General features: G+C 39.3%; 1 protein-coding gene across 1 annotated transcript in view; it reads right to left on the bottom strand.

Annotated features, from left to right (window-relative positions):
- Positions 1–6,438: 6,438 nt before the first annotated feature.
- Positions 6,439–22,334, bottom strand: part of HDAC11 (histone deacetylase 11) — a 59,485-nt gene continuing 43,589 nt past the window's right edge. The window contains exons 9-11 of the mRNA XM_065408498.1: positions 18,427–18,523; positions 10,499–10,677; positions 6,439–6,681 (exon numbers count right to left, since the gene is read on the bottom strand). Coding sequence (XP_065264570.1) covers positions 6,439–6,681; positions 10,499–10,677; positions 18,427–18,523 — 519 coding nt within the window. The remainder of the gene's footprint in view (positions 6,682–10,498; positions 10,678–18,426; positions 18,524–22,334) is intronic.

Genomic DNA, 22,334 nt, shown 5'->3' with positions numbered 1-22,334 from the left:
ACTGACCTCAGACCTATTCATTTCACACAGGCTGAACAGCCATTAAATGTTTCTTCCAGTTACTAACAAGGGGCTGATCCTGTAAGCACTCAGATTTGGGACATGGCGCATGGAATTATTGCAGGATTGGGCCTCCAGACTGGATCAGAATCATCCTATAGGTGAAATATTTTTATATAACATTACCAGTCCCCCTTATAGTAATAATCTACAGATTCCTGGTGATCAATATTCTGATTTGTGAGAAACATTTTAAGTTTTTATGGTGGGGAAGTTATAATTAAATATTATAAAGTTACAGCCAAAATTAAGTAGACTAATATTTGACTAATACATTTCAGAGAATCACTGGAAGTTTTACAAGAAGGTAGCCCAGTAACTCATCTCCTAAAGACAATAGTGGTATAACCTACAGGGAATATGAGTTGTAAAACACTAAGAACTGAATTTTAAGTACTGAAACAAGTAGGGAGGATATTCAGGGGCGTGGAGTTGTTCATATAAAGTTAATGTTACAATTAATAAAGAAGACATAAAAAATGAAGACATTACTAACTAATCTAGACTGGCACCAGAAAATCTGAATGAACTGGTGAATTTTCTATAAAAACTAAACTGGGAAAACCAAAGATAATAAAATGTGTAGAAAACTGTAAATAATGAAACTGAAAATAATTAAGAGGAAATACGTTATGACAGAGTGCTTAAAGGGGCAACTTGCCAGGGTGATATATGTGCTCATTTAAATTCTACAAGACAGATAGTCTTGGGAACATTTGGAGAATCATTTTGGCAAGAGTTTAGTTATCAGTTTGGAAGGATAATTCTAACAGAAAAGCTTAATGAAGGTCTCTGTACTTTGAACAAAACATTGGTTTGCAATTAAATACCTATACTGCTATCACAGTTTAATACAGGAGTTATGGATGAGCTAAGAATATAATTTAGAAATTAGAAGAAAATTATGATCTCCATAAGATACAGATTTAAGCAGGATTTGGAGATGAGAATATGGTTTATAATGCTAAAAGGTTTGTTCCCTAATGTTTTAAACTAATATTTCCAGTAATGTTGGGCCAAATTTATACAGATAATCAAGTTTCTTTATATTTGCAAAGTATGATAATGAGAAAACCCAGGTTGCAAACTTACTTTAAGAGGCTGAGGTGATACCTCAATTAATTTGAACTTGCAACAGAGGTCCAGTTAATAAATTTTAAATGGTTTAAAGGTTAATTACTAATTATATTTTAATATAATTAATCACAGGATTTCATTTCACAAAAATCTTTCTAAAACACACCAGTGACTAGGTAATCCAGGAGGCTACTGTCCTGCTGAATGTATTCTTTTGGCAATGATTACATGAACCAGTCAGCTCATCTTTTACACCCAATTTATTTTGTAAGTAATCTGTATTATCTGGAGATTGCTGCAATAACAATACATGCAGCTGAGAATTCAAGAGTTATAATTTAATTTCAGAATTCATCTACTTCTGTAAGGTTAATAATCTTAACCTAAGATTAGTTAACTTCTACAGTGCCTTCCAGGAGGGAATCTCCAAGTGCTTTATGTATGTTTATAGTCCAGATCGCCACCTCCTGCAGTAAAACCCATGGGGAGGGAATCTTCATGATAACCTGCTTGTGGAGTTTTTCTCCCTATTATTCCACTGGGAGAGGCATGGGGGGGGGGGGGTCAGGGGTTCCCCTGATCCCCATGGTGTATGTTGCACGACCCATCACAAACCCGGCAGATCCCCCAAAAGCCAGCACCAACTTTACTGAGGCTCTGTATCTCTGCAGGGCTCTGCCCCCAGAGACCCACCCTTCTGGTCCCTGACAGCATGATGACTCTGTTGGAGCTGCAGAACCAGACTCCCCCAGGATGCGATAGAACCCTGGGGGAAGGGGCACACCGGAAAGGATAACAGAACCTTGGGCTGTATCAGCTTTAATGACTCAACTCCAAAGTACCAAATAGAGGAATAGTTGTGTGACACTCCTCCAACTTGCCCCGTTTTCGCCCACTCCTACTGTGTGGCAGTTGGACCCATGGAGCTAACTTCAGTTCCCCTGGTTGGCACAAGCTGAGGGAGACCCATGCATGGAGTGCTTCCTTCCAGCACAGATATAGAAAAGTTATGAGCCAGTTCTTTTATCCTCACAACACACCTGTTATGTAAATAAAATTTCCACTTTGTGGACAGGAAAACTTAGATACATAGGCTCAGATCCTCAAAGATATAGGCTCCTAACTACCACTGAAATCAATGGGAGTTATGTGCCTAAATACCTTTGGGCCATAACAATTAAGTGACTTGTTTAGGTCACACAGAAAGTCAGTGGTAGACTCTGCCCCAGAATCAACTAAATTTCATCCTGTGGCTTAGCCACAAGACCATTTAACATCATTTTCTTCCACATTAATGAAAAAATGCCTTTAAATCTTGACATCTCTCACAGCAGTTCGGTGGTTCTACCAAATACATTCCATTAGGGGTTTTCTAAGATATGAGAGAGAAAACATACTGCTTCCATTTTTGAAAGCTAGTAGTAAAAATGCCAAAATGCCAATGAGTGTTTGCTGTGGGCTAACTATGGGACCAATCCTGCAAACACTTGGGCACAGTATAATGGGATGTGTCATCCATGTAAAGTTAAGCACATGCGTTAGTGTTTGCAGGGTCAGGTATATGATTCTCAGACTAGACTACTCTATTTCAGAAGTCAATATTTATGCATTTGAGAACGTTACTCTTGTCAGTAGTTCCACTGTGGTCAAAGGGACTGCTTATGGAGAAAAAGTTATTTGTGTGCTGTTTACATGAAAGGTAAGTACCCAAAGATTTGGATAGATCAAGAGTGTGCTACATGTCTAAGATCTAAGTGATTTAGGTACACTGAATGGGACCACATCATTATGGGTATGGCTTCCCTGCAGGCTCACCCTTTCCTCTTTTGAAAATCTAACCCTAAGCTATTTCCTTTTGATTTTTAAAGCAACGTGATGAAATTAACTTCCAAACTTCCTTAAGGCTGATACTGAGTTTATTTTGCTGAGATTTCCGTTATATACTAAATGTGAAAAGGGAAAGGGAAAAGAAAGAAGAGTACAGGAGGAAAAGTCAGTCAACATTATTCAACATCATTTTAATTTCCACCAAGAGAGTAATATAAATATATTAAACACAAACAGAACACGTTTTGAAAAGACCATATGGCACTATTACAGTGTTTTAGCTTGATACAAATGTAATCTGTAATTTTATAAAAATTATAAGAAAGTATAGGAACATTTTTAAGTAATACATCAGTAAAAATAAATCTCAACATTTTAATAGTACTTTGAATATTCTTACAGTAAGAATTTTAAAAGTGCTTTTTTTAACATTGTTGTAACTCAACATTAGTGCAGTGTGCCAAATAGATTTTAAAGCAAATATTTATAGCGAGTTGTACAATTTTCTATAACTAGCAGACTCAAGAGTCTGAGAACTAGTGTTAACTGAGGTAAGTATTTCAATTACAACTAAACATTACTTAAGTACTTTACATGCTGATTCTATCACTAAGAGAAAAAAGTTGACATCCTTCATGTGAAGACAGAAACCCTACTCGTGTCATGAAACCAGCACTATATAAGTGAACATTTAGAAGGCAAAGAAAAATGGCTTCTCCAAAATATTTATACTACTTAGAAAACTATGATCCTATGCCATAGACTGTATTTTAATACAAAGATCAAATTCTTTACATTTAATAGGTGCACCCAATTCTCCACTGAATAAATTATTTTGTTGACAATTCATGGCATTCCAAGAAAGCCCGATTTCAAGATTTTGTAGTTAATATATCTCAGTAATAAAGTAAGCCTTATTTAGATATTTCACAGTATATTTACCTCTGAATTAGTATGTGATTTTGTTTACTATCAGTGACAGTATCTTACTGCTATGTCTACTGCCAAATCTTTGAGCAAGTGAAAAGTGCAAGACTGTAATAGAACAAAAACCCGCTGCCTACTGTTACACTATCCAATAATAATGGTAAGAGGGCCGCTGTACTTCTGAAAACCATGTGTAACTCTTAGGGTACGTCTATACTTACCCGCTGGTTCGGCGGCAAGCAATCGATCTTCTGGGATCGATTTATCGCGTCTTGTCTAGATGCGATAAATCGATCCCGGAAGTGCTCGCCGTCGACGCCGGTAATCCTGCTCCGCGAGAGGAGTAGGCGGAGTCGACGGGGGAGCCTGCCTGCCGCGTGTGGACCCGCGGTAAGTACCTTTAAGTTCGAACTAAGATACTTCGACTTCAGCTACGTTATTCACTGCTCCTTTCTCTGCTAGTCTTTATCTCATCTACTTATGTACATTTCCAAAATGTACTATCAAAATCCAGAAAATGTAGGTACAGCACAAAAACAATTCAATTTGCATTTTTATTGTCCTTGCAATTATTGAGAAGCCCTCTCATTCAAATTGTTCTACTCTGGGCTTAACATTTCCCTCCTCCCATCTACTGAAACAACTGCACCATTATTCACGTAGCTGAAGTTGCGTATCTTAGTTCGAACTGGGGGCTTAGTGTGGACCAGCCCTTAGAGATGCCTCAGAGGTAACCTTTTCAAATTACATCATTTTTTTAAATTAAAGTTCTTTATTGACTATCTGAGGATGCAAAAATGTTGACTATTCACCACTCTTTTGTTAAAGCCCTTATTTTTAAAGAGACAGGAAACAGAGTTGAAGAACCAATCCCTTGGCCCTCATTTGCATATTATAGGACCTGAACATTTCTTATTCAAATTTGTAGTTTGTTTAGAGAAGAAGATTTTAGTCAGTATGAGAAAAGGGAGTAAAATATAAACTAATTCATTTACTTTATAAGATGGTATGGTTTAAGAAGTCAAACAATTGACCATTTTTCTCAGTATTACTCATAAGAACTTTTATACAAACATTAGCACTGAATCAATAACTAGAGATGAATTGCACAACTATCTCTCTATCCCTTCATTTTAAAAAGTAAAATATCATTCCTTTAATTCCAATAATTTGCAACATCCAGTAATGTTTAATCTATTTTCCATCTCTCTTTTTACAAATGCATTAGGAATGGTTTAATGGACATACAAGTAGATATATTTTTGTTAACTACTTCCCAGTACCAAACTTAAACATGGGCTAGAAAATAATTAAAAATAATGCAGAATTATTTTTATCTTTTCTTGACAGAAAAGGCTGACAGCAGTGTCCATACTTATTGCAAAGAATTTAGCTAAACAATTTATTAATAAAAATGATCTGATAGTAATATATACAGTAAGAGGGGAAACTCAATAGTTTATAATTAATTCAAATTATCACCCCTGATTTTCAAATGATCACTCGGTAATTTTTATTTTTGGATAATAAATTCTTGATCACTATTGTACTGAATTCTAAATTCACTTATTTTTTTGGAAAGATTTCCGGTGCATGTAAATGTGAGAGATTGTGATTCTTTAACATTTTGAATTATCTGCTGATGTCAGATTAACCAGAGGTGCTGAACTTAGAGCAGAACATTTACCAAATAGTGTTGCACGATCCTCATTATTATTACAGGAATAATAAATATACAGAGAAGTATTATGAATTATTGAATGGGGGAAATATTTCTGACAATTGTTTGGATCAACATGGTTCTCTAATGTTACAATAAAATGTGCCAAAGTGCACAATTTGCGTTACTAGGATATTGTGGAAATTTCTGCGCAAACTACATGCACATTGTCACAACTGTCACATTACCCTTCACACCTCTCTTGTCTGTTCCTCTCTTTGTCAATACTGCTCCTTTCTCTGCTAATCTTTATCTCATCTACTTATGTACATTTCCAAAATGTACTATCAAAATCCAGAAAATGTAGGTACAGCACAAAAACAATTCAATTTGCATTTTTATTGTCCTTGCAATTATTGAGAAGCCCTCTCATTCAAATTGTTCTACTCTGGGCTTAACATTTCCCTCCTCCCATCTACTGAAACAACTGCACCATTACTAAGTGGCCTGGGACAATCTTTAGAGCCTACCCGTACAACCCTTTCAATAACACAGTAGACTTTCCATAAAAATAAGAGAAACAATTAAAGCTAGTTATACTATATATTATAAACAAAAATACACTGCCCTTGAGTATATCTCTAAATTAATTCTCAAAGATCTGCTGCCTTTCATACCATAGCTACTCAAAAGTGCTTCAGAAGCAAGTCAGACACTTGCAATCATTCTGGGACTAGCTAGTATCTCTACTTTGTTAATGTTTTATAGGCAAATAAATCTTTCTCTCATGTTATATTATATTAACCCTGACAGAGCTGGGGAGACTTTTTGTTCCTATATATAAACACTATACAATTAGTGAATTTTCTTTCTAAAACAGTACTGTCTTATTGCAATGACAGGTTAGTTAAATCTAAAATAGATTCTCTAATCATCAGTTCTACCTTGGGGTTTTTAGCTTCACTGGTTGCTAGCTCCTTGTCAATAAGCCCCAGGTTGTGCAAATTAAGAATGGAATCAGCAATTATCCGTGCTGTCCTCTTCTGATAGCCTCCAGATGTCACCATCAAGATAGGAATTCTGTGGCTTCTGGCAGCCCTGAATACCGCTTCATCTCTTTTAACAATTCCCTGAATATTTACAAAAATGAAAAAGAAAGTGAAATGATATGAATGTCACTTAGTTTTATTTTTACTAGTATGGATTTGTAGCCTGTAGCTTATGCTTTTATGGCCTTATATACATAAGAAATTACCATTATGTGATCTATATGTTTGATTTTCTAATAGGAATACAATGAAAATCTGTTAAATAATTATTTAAATTATTTAAATATCCCTCTAGTAGTGTATCAAACAGTATGCTTTGGCTTTCTATACACGAACTTTTCAAAGACTATTTATTATTTGTATTATAGTGGTGAGTAGAGGTCACAACAGATTGGAGCCCCATTGTGCTAGATAGTGTACAGACTCATAGTAAGATAGTTCTTGCACAGAAAACCTAGACATCACAGAAAAGGGGTGAAAAATGAAGCATTATCCCCATTTCACAGATAGAAAACTGAGACTATAAGATAAAATAGCCCTGATTCAGAAAGGCATGCAAGCACATACTTAACTTCAGCATGCTTAGGATCAAGCGACTTGCCCATGATCACATAAGACATTCCTAGTAGAACCAGGAACTCAACCCAGATCTCGAGTCCAAGTCCTGTGTCTTAACCACAAGATCAGCTTTCCTCGTCCTTTAAAAAGGGTACAATATTACTACTATAAGAACCTATCTACGTACTGTGCAGTTGAATGGGGTACTTCATGATCCTGACAGTAGAGAATCCAACAAGAGCACCACTCCAGATCTATTTCTTACTAACAGAGGGGAATGTTCTAAAACATGAGAATAATAGGACAGACTAGTGATCAAGAGCTTCTATACTGTCACTGAACTCAGCACAGTAAAGAATACCCATTCTTTACTACATGCAACAGAGAAGTAAAGTTTATTAGGTTCAAGAAACCACCTTTGAAGAAAAAGGGAATACAGAATTACTTAATGAGAAAACATATTAAAATCCACATGTATGGACAAAGTAAGGACAATCCTAAAAGACACATAATAAAACCCACTACAACTCCTCTCCAAGACAATAACAACAGTAAGAAATGTAGCTTCACAATGGACTGTTCAGAAATCAAAAGGTTAAAAAATTACTATAAATAGAGAAGGGGAAAGGAACTAAACAAGAATATTGAAAATCACAACCGTGAGGAAAGAAGCAGCCAAACAGATATAAAATGAGTCTGTGCAAGACAAAGGGGTTAAGAAAAATAAGAAGATCCCTTATAAATGCATCAGGGAAAAATACCGGGGGGAAAATTAGAAAAATGAAAAAAGGGTGAAAATGAATATTTAAATGTGGCTATTTTAACTATTTTTTTAAATCTGTCTAAAGATTTTTTGTTTGTTTGTTAGTTTGTTTAAATGGTACTGTACAAGGACAAAGGGTTTAACTAGGAATAGTGAAATGAAATTAAGATTAAAAATTTAGGATGAACATCAGCAACAACTCCTGTGTAGCAGATTCTTAAGTGAAATAGTAGAAGCTTCAGCAAATTGTACATTTTAGAACAGACTGGACGCAGATGTAGAAAAATATACTATAACGAAAAATTCTGAACTTGCAGAAGGATGGGCTAGATAACCTAATAGCTATGATTCTGTGATTCACAGAAATCTAAAAAGGAACAACAATCTTTGCATGGCTAGAGCATTTTCCATCCAAGGATGTCAAAGTGCTTTACTAACATGAGTGAATTAAACCTAATCATTAACAAAAATGATTAGGGGTATGGAACAGCTGCTGTATGAGGAGAGATGAATAAGACTGGGATTTTTCAGCTTGGAAAAGACACAACTAAGGGGGGATATGATAGAGGTCTATAAAATCATGACTGGTGTGGAGAAAGTAAATAAGGAAGTGTTATTTACTCCTCAGAACACAAGAACTAGAGGCCACCAAATGAAATTAATAGGCAGCAGATTTAAAACAAACAAAAGGAAGTATTTCTTCATACAACACACAGTCAGCCTGTGGAACTCCTTGCAAGAGGATGTTGTGAAGGCCAAGACTATAACAGGGTTCAAAAAAGAACTAGATAAATTAATGGAGGATAGGTCCATCAATGGCTATTAGCCAGGATGGGCAGGGATGGTGTCCCTAGCCTCTTTTTGCCAGAAGCTGGGAATGGGCGACAGGGGATGGATCACTTGATGATTACCTGTTCTCTTCATTCCCTCTGGGACACCTGGCATTGGCCACTGTTGGAAGACAGGATACTGGGCTAGATGGACCTTTGGTCTGACCCAGTATGGCCGTTCTTATGTTCTCACACAAAGGAATAATCCATATCTTAAATATGGGGAAACTGAGGCACAGAAATACGATTAAATAGCTTGTTCAATATCACACAAGAAGTCAGACAGCCAAAAATAGAACCTAGATCTCCAGATTCTCATTTATGTGCTTTAAGCATAATATTATCTGTATTTTGTTTACAACTGGGAGTTTAATTCAAACATTTTGAGTAGAAAATATTCTTACCAGAGTCCAAACACTTTGAGCTAAAATTCTCCTTTGCTAATCTTGGTTCCCATTTCAAGAAGAATAGTTTTAAATGAAATATATATATATTTACATCAGAGAATAGTTAATAATAAGAACTATTCTGATGACTGCTTGCTTGCTTAACACTTTGCAAATTTATCAATTCAGCATTAATACTGAGCTTCTCTTCTATCATCGATGACAATGGAAAATGAGCATCATCACTCAGACAACTAAACACCAACCCCATCGCATGCTATGTCATTATTCAAGCTTCTTCTGAAATGTCTGTATCCTAAAGTATTTTAGCTGATTTCTCAGAGCTCAGGGTCGGATTCATTAGAAAATTTCCTAAGACAAACGTATATAAAACAATATTTGTTGCATGTTATCAGCAAGGATGTATTGAGGGCAGATCTACAGACATTTAGAACTGCCTCAGCCTACTCAGGACAAAGCGTGAATCCAAAGGGGAACTGTGCCAGAAGCTAAGCCACAGCATTGCTGGCAGCAGTTAGTTGATTGCCTGGCTCCATCCTCTCCCACCAGCTTCTGCAGGCTCTTTACTTGCTGACTGTGGCAGCACTGGCAGAGAGGGATGAAGACTGCTACGGGCTGTTACAAAGTGGCCTGTGATCAACTGTTCTCCATGTCCACTGAGGACAGGACAAGTAGTAAATGGCTTAATCTGCAGCAAGGGTGGTTTAGGTCAGATATTAGGAAAACCTTTCCAATTCTAAGGGTACTTAAGCTCTGGAACAGGCTTCCAGGGAGGCTGAGGAATGCCCATCATTGGAGGTTTTTATGAACAGGTTGTACAAACACCTGGCAGGGATGGTCTAGGTTTGCTTAGTGCTGACTCAGAGCAGGGGGCTGGACTTGATGACTTCTCGAGGTCCCATCCAGCCCTACATTTCTATGAAATCTGAAAACATTCAGCAGGAAGGACCGATACACATATCAACTTATTCTTTTTTTCCTTCCCTATTGCCTGTACTTAAGGTTTTGCAAGCTATGGGCCAAGAACAAGGACAGCTAATGAGTTAAGTGCTAGAAAAAGATAACTTACAAAACTGCAGTTGCTATGTCTGTCCTTTCCTGGGGACTAAGGGAGGAAAGACAAGACAAGAGGGAGGGGAAGCTCAAGATCAGGGAATAGCGTGATGTTAGGTTTCAGCAGAAAAGAACCATCAGCTGGGAGGATGTGATTAGCTTCTGGGGAGGTTCCAAAGTCTCGGAGGTAAGGGGGCAAAGTTGTGGTGAATCCAGCCATTGATACTGGTATTCACTGGGGGGAAAAATCCCAGTAAAGTCTGTAGATATTGTATTGTTATACAAACCTGAGGTGAAATAGCAAGACCTCCCAGTGGATCACCATCCAAGATATCAGTTCCAGCGTTATAAATGATGATGTCTGGCCTCGATTCATTTAATGCCCCTTCCACATGTGTTTGTACCTTCTGAAGATATTCTGTGTCCTCTGTACCCCAGTCCAATTCAACCTTCCGCTTTATGGCTCCTAAAAAAAAATTGGTTTAATGATACTGAATCAAAGAAACAAATGACCAAGCTGTGAAGGAAAAAGCAAGATTCAGACAGAAGCAAGATGAAAAGCATAAAGATTACAATTTATGAACATTTTGAAAATATACATAATTTCATAAGATTTTAACTTAAAAACATTTTAGCAACCTTTCTTCCCCCTTCTCCCCCCACCCCATCTCCAGCAAAAAAAAAGCTGCAGCTAAATTAAACACTACAACCTGGGAACATTTTTACATTTAAAAGAAAAAAAATCAGGCATGATGAATAAAAGAGAACATAATACAGAGGGACTATTATTGAATAAAAGTAATCTCCATTTATATTTATCCCATAAATATTCAACAACTGGGAAGGAAATCAGTAAAAGTATCACCAAACTGACAAAAGACACAAAAGCCTGAAAGTAGTAAAAGAAAGATGTAAAGAAAATTTAATTGCAGTGCAGGACAAGTGCTGGCATGAAAGGCTGGTAAGACAAAGATCATTAAGATAAATTATTAATATTTATTTGTATTACAGCAGCACCCAGAGGCTACAATCAGAATCAGAGTCCCTCTGTGCAAAGTGCTGTATGGATGCCCAAAACTGCTTACCATCAAATATCCTTATCTTGTAATCAGGTGTGTTGGCAAACACTAATTCATGCTAATTGATTATTTTGATGTCAGCAGGGTTCTGTATGGGTCTGCCCCCGCAGATCTGATTGTGAGAGTGGGGCCTAATTGAAGTCAAATAACTACAAATGGGTGGAGCAAAGCATCGGAAGAAATGCCGGATGGTGGATGAGGGTAAGAGAAAGGACACAAAAGGTTCCATAGCCTAGCTATGTGCACAGAAAGAGAGTTTTGAATAACTTACAAATACATTAAAATACAAATAGACAAATCAAATCCATTTCAGACTTCCTTCAGGGTAGGGACTGTGGCTCATTATCCTGTAGGTGCTGTACAAAACACACTGGGGCTTCTAGATCCACTGAATATAAACAAAAATTATAAAGATAGATCATAATTTGTCCTAATAATCTTCATGAGGCTCATTGTTGCATTCCAGTCCTCATCCAGCTTTGCAGTTCTGTGTCTTTCCATCTTTCTTTTACTCCTTTCATACTTCTGCTTCCTTTGTTTGATATTATTCTTCATGATTTCTGCTCTTGTTGTTACATAAATATTCATAAAATTATGCACAGCTGTCCTCCTGCATACAACTATGGACAATACTTAGCTCACGTTCAGGGGAAACAATACGATAGCTGGATGGAGTTTAAAAAGAGGAGGGAAACACTTAGTAGAGAAAGAAAGATAAGTGTTGTTCTGATTAAACCATTAAATGTCAGTTCTGACAATCATGGACCCATATCCCACAGCTCTCAGGTACCATGTCCTCATCTTCAGCAAACACAACCTAAGATTACAATGTTTAATTGCTTACTGTGTATAGTTGCCAAGTTCAAAGTAGCTAAAGTGACATTTTTGGGGGTGTTAACATGCAAGGTTTTTCTGGTTCAAACTCTCTCTCTCTAATAAGAAATTAATGCTAATACTTCTATGGATCTTAAGGTAGGCTGCTATCAATAGTCCCATTTTACAAAAGGGAAATGGAGGCAAAAAGAGGTGGCATGACTGTTTTAAAGTCGCACATTGACTTAATACCAGAACTGAGACTGGAACCCAGTCTGGGGCGCTGGAACAATTTGTATAGTGGGAGTGCGGAGAGCCATTGAACCCAACTGTAAACCTTGTACATGACAGAAACCACTTCAAGCCAGGGAGAGCAGCAGCACTCCCCAGCACCCTTAGTTCCAGCACCAATTAACACAGTGGTCCTGACCTGGAGTCTTCTACATCAGCCACAAGACTATCTTTTCCTTATCTGTCCCTGAAGTGTTTCCTTTCCTTCTTTTCTCTCTCACACCTGCTTTCTCTCTCCCCTGCCCCCTTCCTCACTGTCTCTCTCTGACTTTTCTCCCCCAATCTTTCACACTGGCCCTCTTCTCACAACAGTCCAATCCCTCCCCACTCCTTTTCGTCAACACTTTCTCTCCCAAATTTCTTAGTAATTTCATTGATCCTGTCTCCCTCATATCATGGCTGCTCCCTTGGGATTAGAGCTAAGTAGTAGCAGTGCCGGCCTCCTATTCCTCCCCACTGTGTCACACCAGAATCACAGTGGGGTGAGGGAGCCTGCAAAGAGAGCAGAGAGTAAAAGAGGGAGGAGTCACCAGGACAACGAAGGATGCTCAGGGCATGAGTCTAGGAAGAGCCAGGTCCAAGTCCCTGTTCCTCCACAGACTTCTTGTGTGACCTTGGGCAAATCACTTAGCATCTTGGTGACTTGGTTCCCCAACTGTACAACTGGGATAACAGCTCTTTCCAACCTCATCGGGGTGTTGTGAAGATAAATACAATCAAGACTGCAAGGCACTCAGATACTACAGTAACAGGGACCATACAAGTCCTGGGGGAATTCTGTGTGCCTGCAGAGAATGCCCCCCCTCCCCACAAATTTCCTGCGTTTCCCTGCAGAAAATGGCAGGGAAGCAAAGGGAAGCCGCGCGAGGGTGGGGGGCAACCATGAGTCAAGTTTTTTGGTGGGGATTTCCCCCCTCCAAACAGAGGCGAGGCATGGGGGGCACACGGGATTATGTGCCACTACCCCCAAGAGCAGAGCCGCCCAGCTGAAGGAGGCTGGGTCTCGGCTCCGCTGACTCTGCAGCTGAATGCCTCCTCCTGGGTCCTAGTGCCAGTCGTGCTCCCCTTCTGTATGCTGGGAGCCTTCCCGTTTTCTGTGCAACACTGAGTGCCCATGGTGGGGCTGGGTAAGGGGGTGGGGAGAATAGGGCAGGGAGAGGGGAATGTGGGAGTGAGGGGTGGGGGATGGAGAAGAAAAGGGGATAGGGGAATCATGGGGGGGAAAGTGGAAACCCGGCATGCGGGATCCCCTTGGCAGCAGCTGGGGCTCCCCCATTAAGCAGGCCCATCAAACCCTCATTCTGACAAGCCCTACGCGTGGACCCTTCCGATGAGCCCCCCACCCCACTGAGCCCCAACCAGCTGCACCTGGACCCTCACCCCATCAAGCCCCACTCCCCCAGCACCCAGACCCTCCCACTGAGCCGCCCACACCCAGACCTCCCCCCCCCCCCCCGCCAAGACCCCCCAAGCACCAACCACCTTTACCTGGATCCACTGCAGACTCCCATTGCCCCTGCACCAAGAACCCCCCAACGAGCCTCTGTGCATTCAGATCTCCCACTGAGTCTCCTGTATCCAGATTGACCCACACAGAAATCTCTCATCCCACACCTGGATCCCTCCACACTAAGCCCCTCCACACTTGGATCCTGCTGGACTGAGCCTGCCCACCCACACCTGGTGCACCTGTTGCAGAGGGGCATGACCCCGGGGTGTTTCTGGGGCAGGCCCACCTCTTGCACTGTGTCAGGGTCAGGTGCAGCCTCACTGCCGAGTCCCTGTACCGGGGGAGGTGGGGGCTTCAGGATGATCTCCTACCTCTATGCCGCCAGTGGCCTGTGCTCCCCACTGCCATGCTGGAGCCACAGTTATTTATTGACAAATAAAATTTGCAGAATTTTAGAATATTGTATGCATAATTTTTTGGCACAGAATTCCCTCAGGAGTAATAATAGAGGAGGAAAACTTAGCTGACTGCTCAGAAACCCCAGGAGTAGCTTCTAGTAGTGAGGAAGAGGAGCTGAAGGGGAAACTTTGCTCATCTGGATTATGAGTCACATTTCAATTGGCAGAACTGAGAGCACTACCCGCAGGGGGAAAGCACCTGATTGGATGTGTATGGCTGGTATGACTAAGAGTCTTTGTGTTTTCCATCTCAGCAAGAAAATACCAAGCCTGGTGGAAACAGAAGTGTGACAAGTTTAGCAATTGTCTTTATTTTCAGAGGCTTTGGGGTGAAACTCACCCCATTGCAAAGAGAGCCTATGCCTTCCACATGGTTTAAGGCATATATTCATGGCCTAAAAATAACTGAACTTGTATGTAGATGCTTAAATGGACCATCTATACTAGGATGACTGTCACCTTTTAGGTACTGTACACACACTTATTTCATAAAAGTCTTACAATTAAGCAACATGCAAAACGTTAACAGGATACTAATGCAAGTTTGATATGCTTAGTTAATAAAACAAAGAGGCAGCATGAATTGAACAAAGGACCACACAGCAGGAAATGTAGAGTAGCAAACAACAATTCACACCATTTTTTCTAAATACAGCTAATAAAACTACAGAAGGGTTGCCATTTAAAATCAACAAGCATGCTCCATTTTTATGGAAAAGTTATAAATGAATTACACTCCATATATTAGAAAACATTGCTATTTGATAAATAAGTATAGGAATGCACTGACCAATTTTGTTTTAACTTCATCTGTTAGTAATTTTTCTCTTGGTAGACATGATGTACCCTGGACAAACATTTTTGATGTAATACTTTGAAATGTGTATGCTATCATGTAAACACTGGTGTTAAGTATTCGAAAAATAAAGAAAGATGTACTGCATTGCATGTGTTCCTTGTCAATCATCCAAATTAAGCAAGTGTGCTATTTATCAGAGTGACAGTTATATTAAAAAAAATTAAGCAGAAAGAAAAAAGTACACACTGCACTCTAACACTGTAAACAAATCAAGCCTGCCACAGACATCTGCATCTTATCAAACTGAATCAAAAGATCAATCCAACTTTAGGCATTTTCCCTTTTAATTTAAATAGCCAATTAATTAATTATGAGAGGCCACCATACTTAAGGGAAACCCCATGGTGAAACACCAAATACCCAGTGTCTAACAGTTGTGAGAGTATTCTATTTCTTTTCAAAATGCTTACAGGGTATTCAGAGGTTTCTCATTTTCTAAAGGCTTATATAAATAACAATTCTGCAGGGAACATGATCCCTAGTTACGCAGAGTTAGCTAATCCTGAATGAACCATTTGTTAAAAAATGTTTAGTCTAATGAAAACATATAAAAAATTCTAAGTAGTGACAGTTGTCCTTAAATCAATAGCAAGTCTAGCCTATTTGGATGGTTTGCATGGTCTCTTGAATGGGTTACTAACAAGACCAGCTAATGCTGGCACCTTACATTTCAGAAATTCATCCACTACTGAGAATACCTAAAATAAGTCTAAAGATTTTTTCTTGATGATCAATGAACACTTAATGAATTTTCAGGTACCATTACAGGAAGGATTCTATTGCTTTTTGGTGAACTTGTCATTTTAAAAATCAACATGTCAGTCAATTATAAATGTAGTGAAATTCCCAAATAAAACCAAAACAAAACCACTGCTTTGCACAGCGAGCTGTACATAGTTGAATTCCTCTAATAACATCTGGAAGAAACATTACTTCTCATTAGCGGTCATGATATGCTATTCTTCATAGAGGTTTCAACTAGTGCTTCAACTGCCTCATCTGAATGGTCCTGTTATGAGATATGCCTGCCCCGCACTGGACTGGAGGGGGTTAACCCCCACGCTATGGGCTGAGGAAGCTACAGCCCCTCACACCTGCTGGGCATGCTCCGACTGGAACCACAGTATAAGAGGGAGCAGCTCAGGTCAGTCTGGGCTGACCTCTGATGAGAGCAGATGTGTGCTGCAAGCTCCTGCTGGGAGAGTGCCGGAGCCACCAGATGCTGATGCCAGCCAGGATTGTGCCTCTACCAAACCCCAGCCGACTGCCGAAGCCAACGGAGATGAGGCAGTGATTGCTGAGGGACCCCCTGCATTGGAAGAAGGGGTAGGAAGTGACCCTGGGAATGGTACGGTAGTGACGGGTGACCAAGACTGAGCAGCAAGATGTCAGTTCCCTGGGGCCTTGGATCAGGACCTGGTTGAGAAGAGTGGGCCTGGGCCCCTACCCCATCCGACCCGCCACAGACACTACCAACATGTGGGGAGGTGAATTGGGCCACTGGAGGCCACTAGACCTTACTGTCCTGAACCACTGGACAGCCCTACTGACTCTGGCCATTGGACCATACTGCCCTGGGAAGAAGGGCAGCTACTTCGACTTTGGCCACTGGGCCTTATGGTCCTGAAGCCCAGGCCTGTCTTAGTGACTCAGGTCCTGGAGCCATACCACTCTTAGAGGCTGACAGGGTGTATCTGCCTATGATAGATCCAAACCTATATCATATAGACCTACTAAGTAGGGTTAACAAAAAGTATCATGAATAATTTAACTTATTTTTCCCAATTGGTTTTGTGCATTTTTGTGCCCTCAAAATGTTGCCCATCCAGCTTTTCCTGTATATCATGTCATGGCATGAAACTTCTCATTTGCAAAATGTTTGCCTTTGTGAGCTTTCATACACAAATGCCAGGGTGGTATCATCTATGTTAGAACAACCATGAAATAATGTTTCATCCCTAGATTCTACAGCATATCAGTAGCAGCCTAAGCCTATGTGGACAGGTGCCTCACCTCTGGCCTCTAAAGATGTGTGCCTAGTTCCTACATGTTTAGGTTAAATTATATATTTTAATTAAATGCCTCTGCAGCAGCTTTCTGTGGTAACAAACCCATGATGCTAATGGTAAACCTGTCTCTTCACATCTAGTTGCTGCCACTTTACAACAAGTATGACTGAGATATCACTCTGTTTTGCCAATGTATAATGATTATTGTTATTGTTTCTCTTCATCGTATGCACATGCCTCAATCCAATGGAACATATGTCAAAAAGCAGATGCCCTTAGGACACTGAATAATGACCCAGGCAGAAGAAATCTCAAATCAGTGGCAATACAACTTACTTCCTTTCAGATTGAAGTTAGGGCAGATGCCCTTAAGAAAAGGACACACCTGTGGATACTATACTTGGTAAATAAGATGAAAAATAAAGTTTGCAGACATAGGCATCTAAGACAGGCACACTGATCTAAACATATTACTTTGAGGTAAGCCTCACACAGGAAAGGCCAGCAGGCCAGCAGTGATAATGCAGGAAGGAACACATACAATATATATTTGATGGGAAAAACACATGGAACAAATCAAACTGTTCCTGTTACTCTTTTAACTCTAAAAAGCAGACACACTTTGAAAAAATAAAATTTACCTCAACAGCCAAGTCTACACTAGAAACTTTTGCCAATATAGTAATGTTGCTTAGGGGTGTGATTTTACCAGCAAAAGCACTAGTGCAGACATAGTTATTCTGGTATGAGTGCTTTTGCCGGTATAGATTATTATGCTCATGGAACTGGTAAAAGCTATACCAGCAAAGACACTTTTTTGCCAATATAAACTGCATCTACACTAGGAGGATTTGCTGGTATAGCTAGACCCATAAATCATTTTCGTGTAGACTAGGCTAAAGAAAGAAGTGTAACTACGACTTCTCCTTTAAAGAAACATAAAACAAACTAAATGACTTCTCTTAACCCTCCCTCTTGACCACTTGGGGTCCAATCTCAGCCAGCCAATGAACCAGAACCAATACCATGTAACTCATGGCTAATCAGAACCATGACAGACACTGAAGTTCAAATATTTGCTGCAACTTTTTGCAAACATCCTCATAGGGAATTTTTTTACATTAAGTTCATCAATATTTTTGTGTTGCTGTATTTTACCTCAGAGTGAGCAGCATTTCAGTGGTAAATGAAGCAACTGTTCTGTGGTAAATACATTTTTAATACTTTAAGATCATATCAGTTTGAAAAGTACTTACGTTTAGCAAATCCATCCCCTGGATAAATATATCTATTGTACACATCCATAATATACACCCTATGATCATCCATGAAGTCTCTCTCATGGCCATTCCCCTATAAGAAAATTTCAGTAGGTTAATCTTAACAAGCAAACACAGTATTAAAGAATCTGTGAGTGTTAAGGAAATTAAGAATACAATGTTACAGTGTTTAATGTTCTAGGTACTTTTTCTTGTTTATATCCTTAAAGGTTATTCTGATGTTGTGAATAACAATACTTGTATCTCTATCTGAGGCTCCCCAGGTGCTTTACAAATATTACTGAAATTAGCATTACAATACTCCCTTGCAGACAGGAAAACTAAGGAACTGAGCAGCCAATTTGCTGTGTCACAATGGAAGTCTGTACCCAAGCTAGGAATAAAAATCAGACCAAGTCCTAGGCTTTAACCACACTATGTTCCAGAAGCTGGTCAGCTACTGAGAATATGTAAAATGAGACCAGAGTTTTTTTGATAATCAATGAAATGTTGAAAAAGTTAATTAACTTTCAGGAAAGACTGCAAAAGTCATATCAATAAAATTTAATGAGAAACATATTACATTCTACCTTCTACCATTGTAAAGCCAGGAATCTCTATTGAAAGATTGGACTTTGGGGTAGGGAGAGGAATGGTAAAGGGAAAATCAGATTCTGATCATCATCTCCTTTTTCCACACTCTTGAATTCCAATATGATTTCAGTGACTGTCATCTGCACTCCTATCAGACATTATAAAACAATCTCTAATTAGTGGTTCACAAGATACCATATGTTAAATTATGTCAGAGTTGATGTAAGGAATGAAAGCAAGATGGTAATCAGAATGATTTGATTTCAAAGTATAGGAGTAAATCCATGAAAATAATATTTTCAGTATTTTTGTTGTGTAATTTAACATTTACTTGATAAAACTCTCTGAACAGTTGCAAAGTTGTATCTCTGCTGTGGTTCCCAGTCCTGGAGACACCCAAGAGAAAAAGAGCCATTACAACGCTAAAACTGGCTAGTACATGTGAAAGGGTGGTGGAGAGTACATGAATGCTCCACTGCATGTTTTTGTGCCACTGATATGGGCTGTTAGAGGTGGCTGAGCATGAACGCTTAATGCACTACTTCGTTACTTCCAGGCCCCAAAGAAGAGGGTAGTACAAAGATGGAGAACTAATGACAGTAAAGCTCTGGAGTGAGCCAAGTTCCCAAGGCTGATGGACTCTGAGGGTGCCCTGAGAGTAACGGAACTTCCTCATGACACTGGCAGATCTGCTCTTGTCTAGTCTGCTACCTCACATACTCCTTCCCCTAATGAAAGGGAAACACTGTAGGAGGGAATGATGTAGCCTATAATCTACAGATCACTGGCACAACAGCTATAAGGTCAGAGATTTCTTGAGAAGCATTTTAACGAGGAGCCTTGACACACTTTGAAAGATCCCTTCAGAAATACGAAGTAACAACATTACATAATCTATGGTCTTGTTTCATGGCCAATTTTAGCATGCAGATAAGAGACGTGCTGGCTGGAAGATAACATATCCTTCTAGATCATTATGTTTCATCATAGCAATGAAACTGCCTCAAAAGTGGATTAACACCACATTAAAATACTGTATACATTTCTGATTAAAAGCAGTTTTAGTACATTACCAGCTTTTCTAAAATAAATAACTTTTTATTGCTGAACAGTAAAGGTAATCAGTCTACAGTATGGACTGATCAGGTTTATAAAACAAATCTACACAAAAAACTTTTTAGCCCCTTATTAGGATTTTGCTGAAAATCCTACTACCAGAGATGAGAGCTGTTCTCAGTACACACAATAAATCATTCCTTCTTTAGAAGGGGTGTATGTGTGTAAGTATATATACTGTACTCCGTTAGCCTGAAGTCAGTCTCCCCGTTACAAGCATTGAAGGTCAAACTCATCTCCTGTAGAAGTTGCTGCAGTGATTATGCATGCTGACCTAATTATAATTCTCTTTAAGAGTCCCTTGTTTCTTATGGGATGCTGAGCAATTCTCAACGATTGTTAGGCTGCATCACTGTATGTAGACCAGAAAATATTTCTACATTCTAGCCACATGATGGAGCTACAACTCAGCTTAAATTTGCAATAGTGAACATTTTATTAAGGTAGCTTTATTGCCACAGTTAAGGAGCATAAAATATAATCAAACACCGGGGTTGTGCTGAGTAATTAATAATCAAACACAGTAAGTGATGATCCCATAATTTTCTATAACCAGTTATTCAGACCACAGCTGTCTTAATTTTTACTGACTAAAAGGACTTGTCTACACTGGCAATTAACAGCGTTGCAACTTTCTCGCTCAAGGGTGTGAAAAAACACCCCCCTGAGCACAGCAAGTTGCAGCACTGTAAAGCGCCAGTGTAAACAGTGCCACAGCGCTGGGAACTGTGCTCCCTGCGCTGGGATCTATGCCCCTCATTGAGGTGGTTTTTTTAGAGCGCTGGCGGGAGCTGCGCCACAACCACACGAGGCACATTAAATCTGTGGGAAGGTAAACTAGTAGTAGTACATGGCACTGCTTTATCAAGGTATCTTTCTAAAGAGTAAGTTAATTACCTCTGGAGGGTTACCCTGGCTGCTGACTGATAGAGTAGCCAATGTGTCTGGTTTTCTCCATTCATTCTTTTTTCTTTGGCTTGTCGGATTTTTTGTTTTTTTGGCCAGGTTTGTGTTGTCAGCTTCATTCTGAGTTCACAGTATACTATTTTTAGATTACACTGAATTCCAGGGCCAAGAGTCTCTGCTTTAAAAAGTGAGGCTTTATTTTTCCACATGAAATGAAAACTTATCTTTATCCAAATGGGTGAAGCAAGTGAGATGATGATGAAGGTTTACTGAGTATTTTGGGGGCCGGAAAAGGGGGAAGGGGAGAGATGACAATAACATTGCATAGATTATGGCTAGAAAAAAAAAAAGAGTGCAGATCCCAGGGTTGAATCCCAGTACTATAATTGCTCAAGGGCCTGATCCAAAGAGTTGCTGAGAACCCACAACTCTCATTAAATAAAATGAGAAGGTTTGGGTGTACATGAGTTCTCAGAATCTGGCCCCAAGTTTGCCAGTAAACAAAGGGAAGATTGTATTAATCCAAATTTTGTTAGTTGTTATCAATTATGGAACATTTTGTGTGTGTGTGTGTGTGACAGTGTAGCAGTTGCTTTTAAAATGGCAAAAACTATCTTACTGTTGAAAGTCGGTCAGCAAAACTTCCTCAGGTACACGCGTATATTTATATCCCTTCTCCACTGCACAGATCAATTTACAGTTTGCTGATACAATTCTTTTAGTTTGCTGAACACCCAATACAAACAATCCAAAGTGTCCTGCAGCAGAAAGTTTCTGATAGATACTGCAAATGGCAAGTACAAATCTTTAGCAAAAGCATTGTTTAAAGAGATGGCCTATTGCTAAAATGAGGACCTAAAGCCTGCTGGGTTTGGAGTTACAGAATGCACCAAAACATTCTCTGGGTGTAATTACATATTTACAAAAACAAACTTCACAATATGTTGATCCATGTATACCAAAAATAGCCTCCTTTAAGATAAGCTAGACATTTATCACCAACAACCACCTGGGAATTTTTTTTTCTTTTCTTTAAAGATTAACCCTACTTTGTTCCCTAAAGGCCAGATGATTCCTGTTGGACCAATGGGTGAAGTAACGCTACACTGAGTCCCCAAACACTCAAAAGTAAGGACTATTAGCCAAGACATCACAGTTAACTGGAGGTGTCAAGATGGGTGGTCTCCTAGACATCTACAGCCACACTGTATTGATCTAATGTAAGAGACAAGGTGGGTGAGGTAATATCTTTTATTGGAAGTTGGTCCAATAAAAGATATTACTTCACA

Source organism: Emys orbicularis, chromosome 7 (genome assembly GCF_028017835.1).
Source record: "Emys orbicularis isolate rEmyOrb1 chromosome 7, rEmyOrb1.hap1, whole genome shotgun sequence".
NCBI classification, from domain to species: Eukaryota; Metazoa; Chordata; order Testudines; family Emydidae; genus Emys; species Emys orbicularis.
This window is presented reverse-complemented; position numbering and strand designations above follow the sequence as displayed.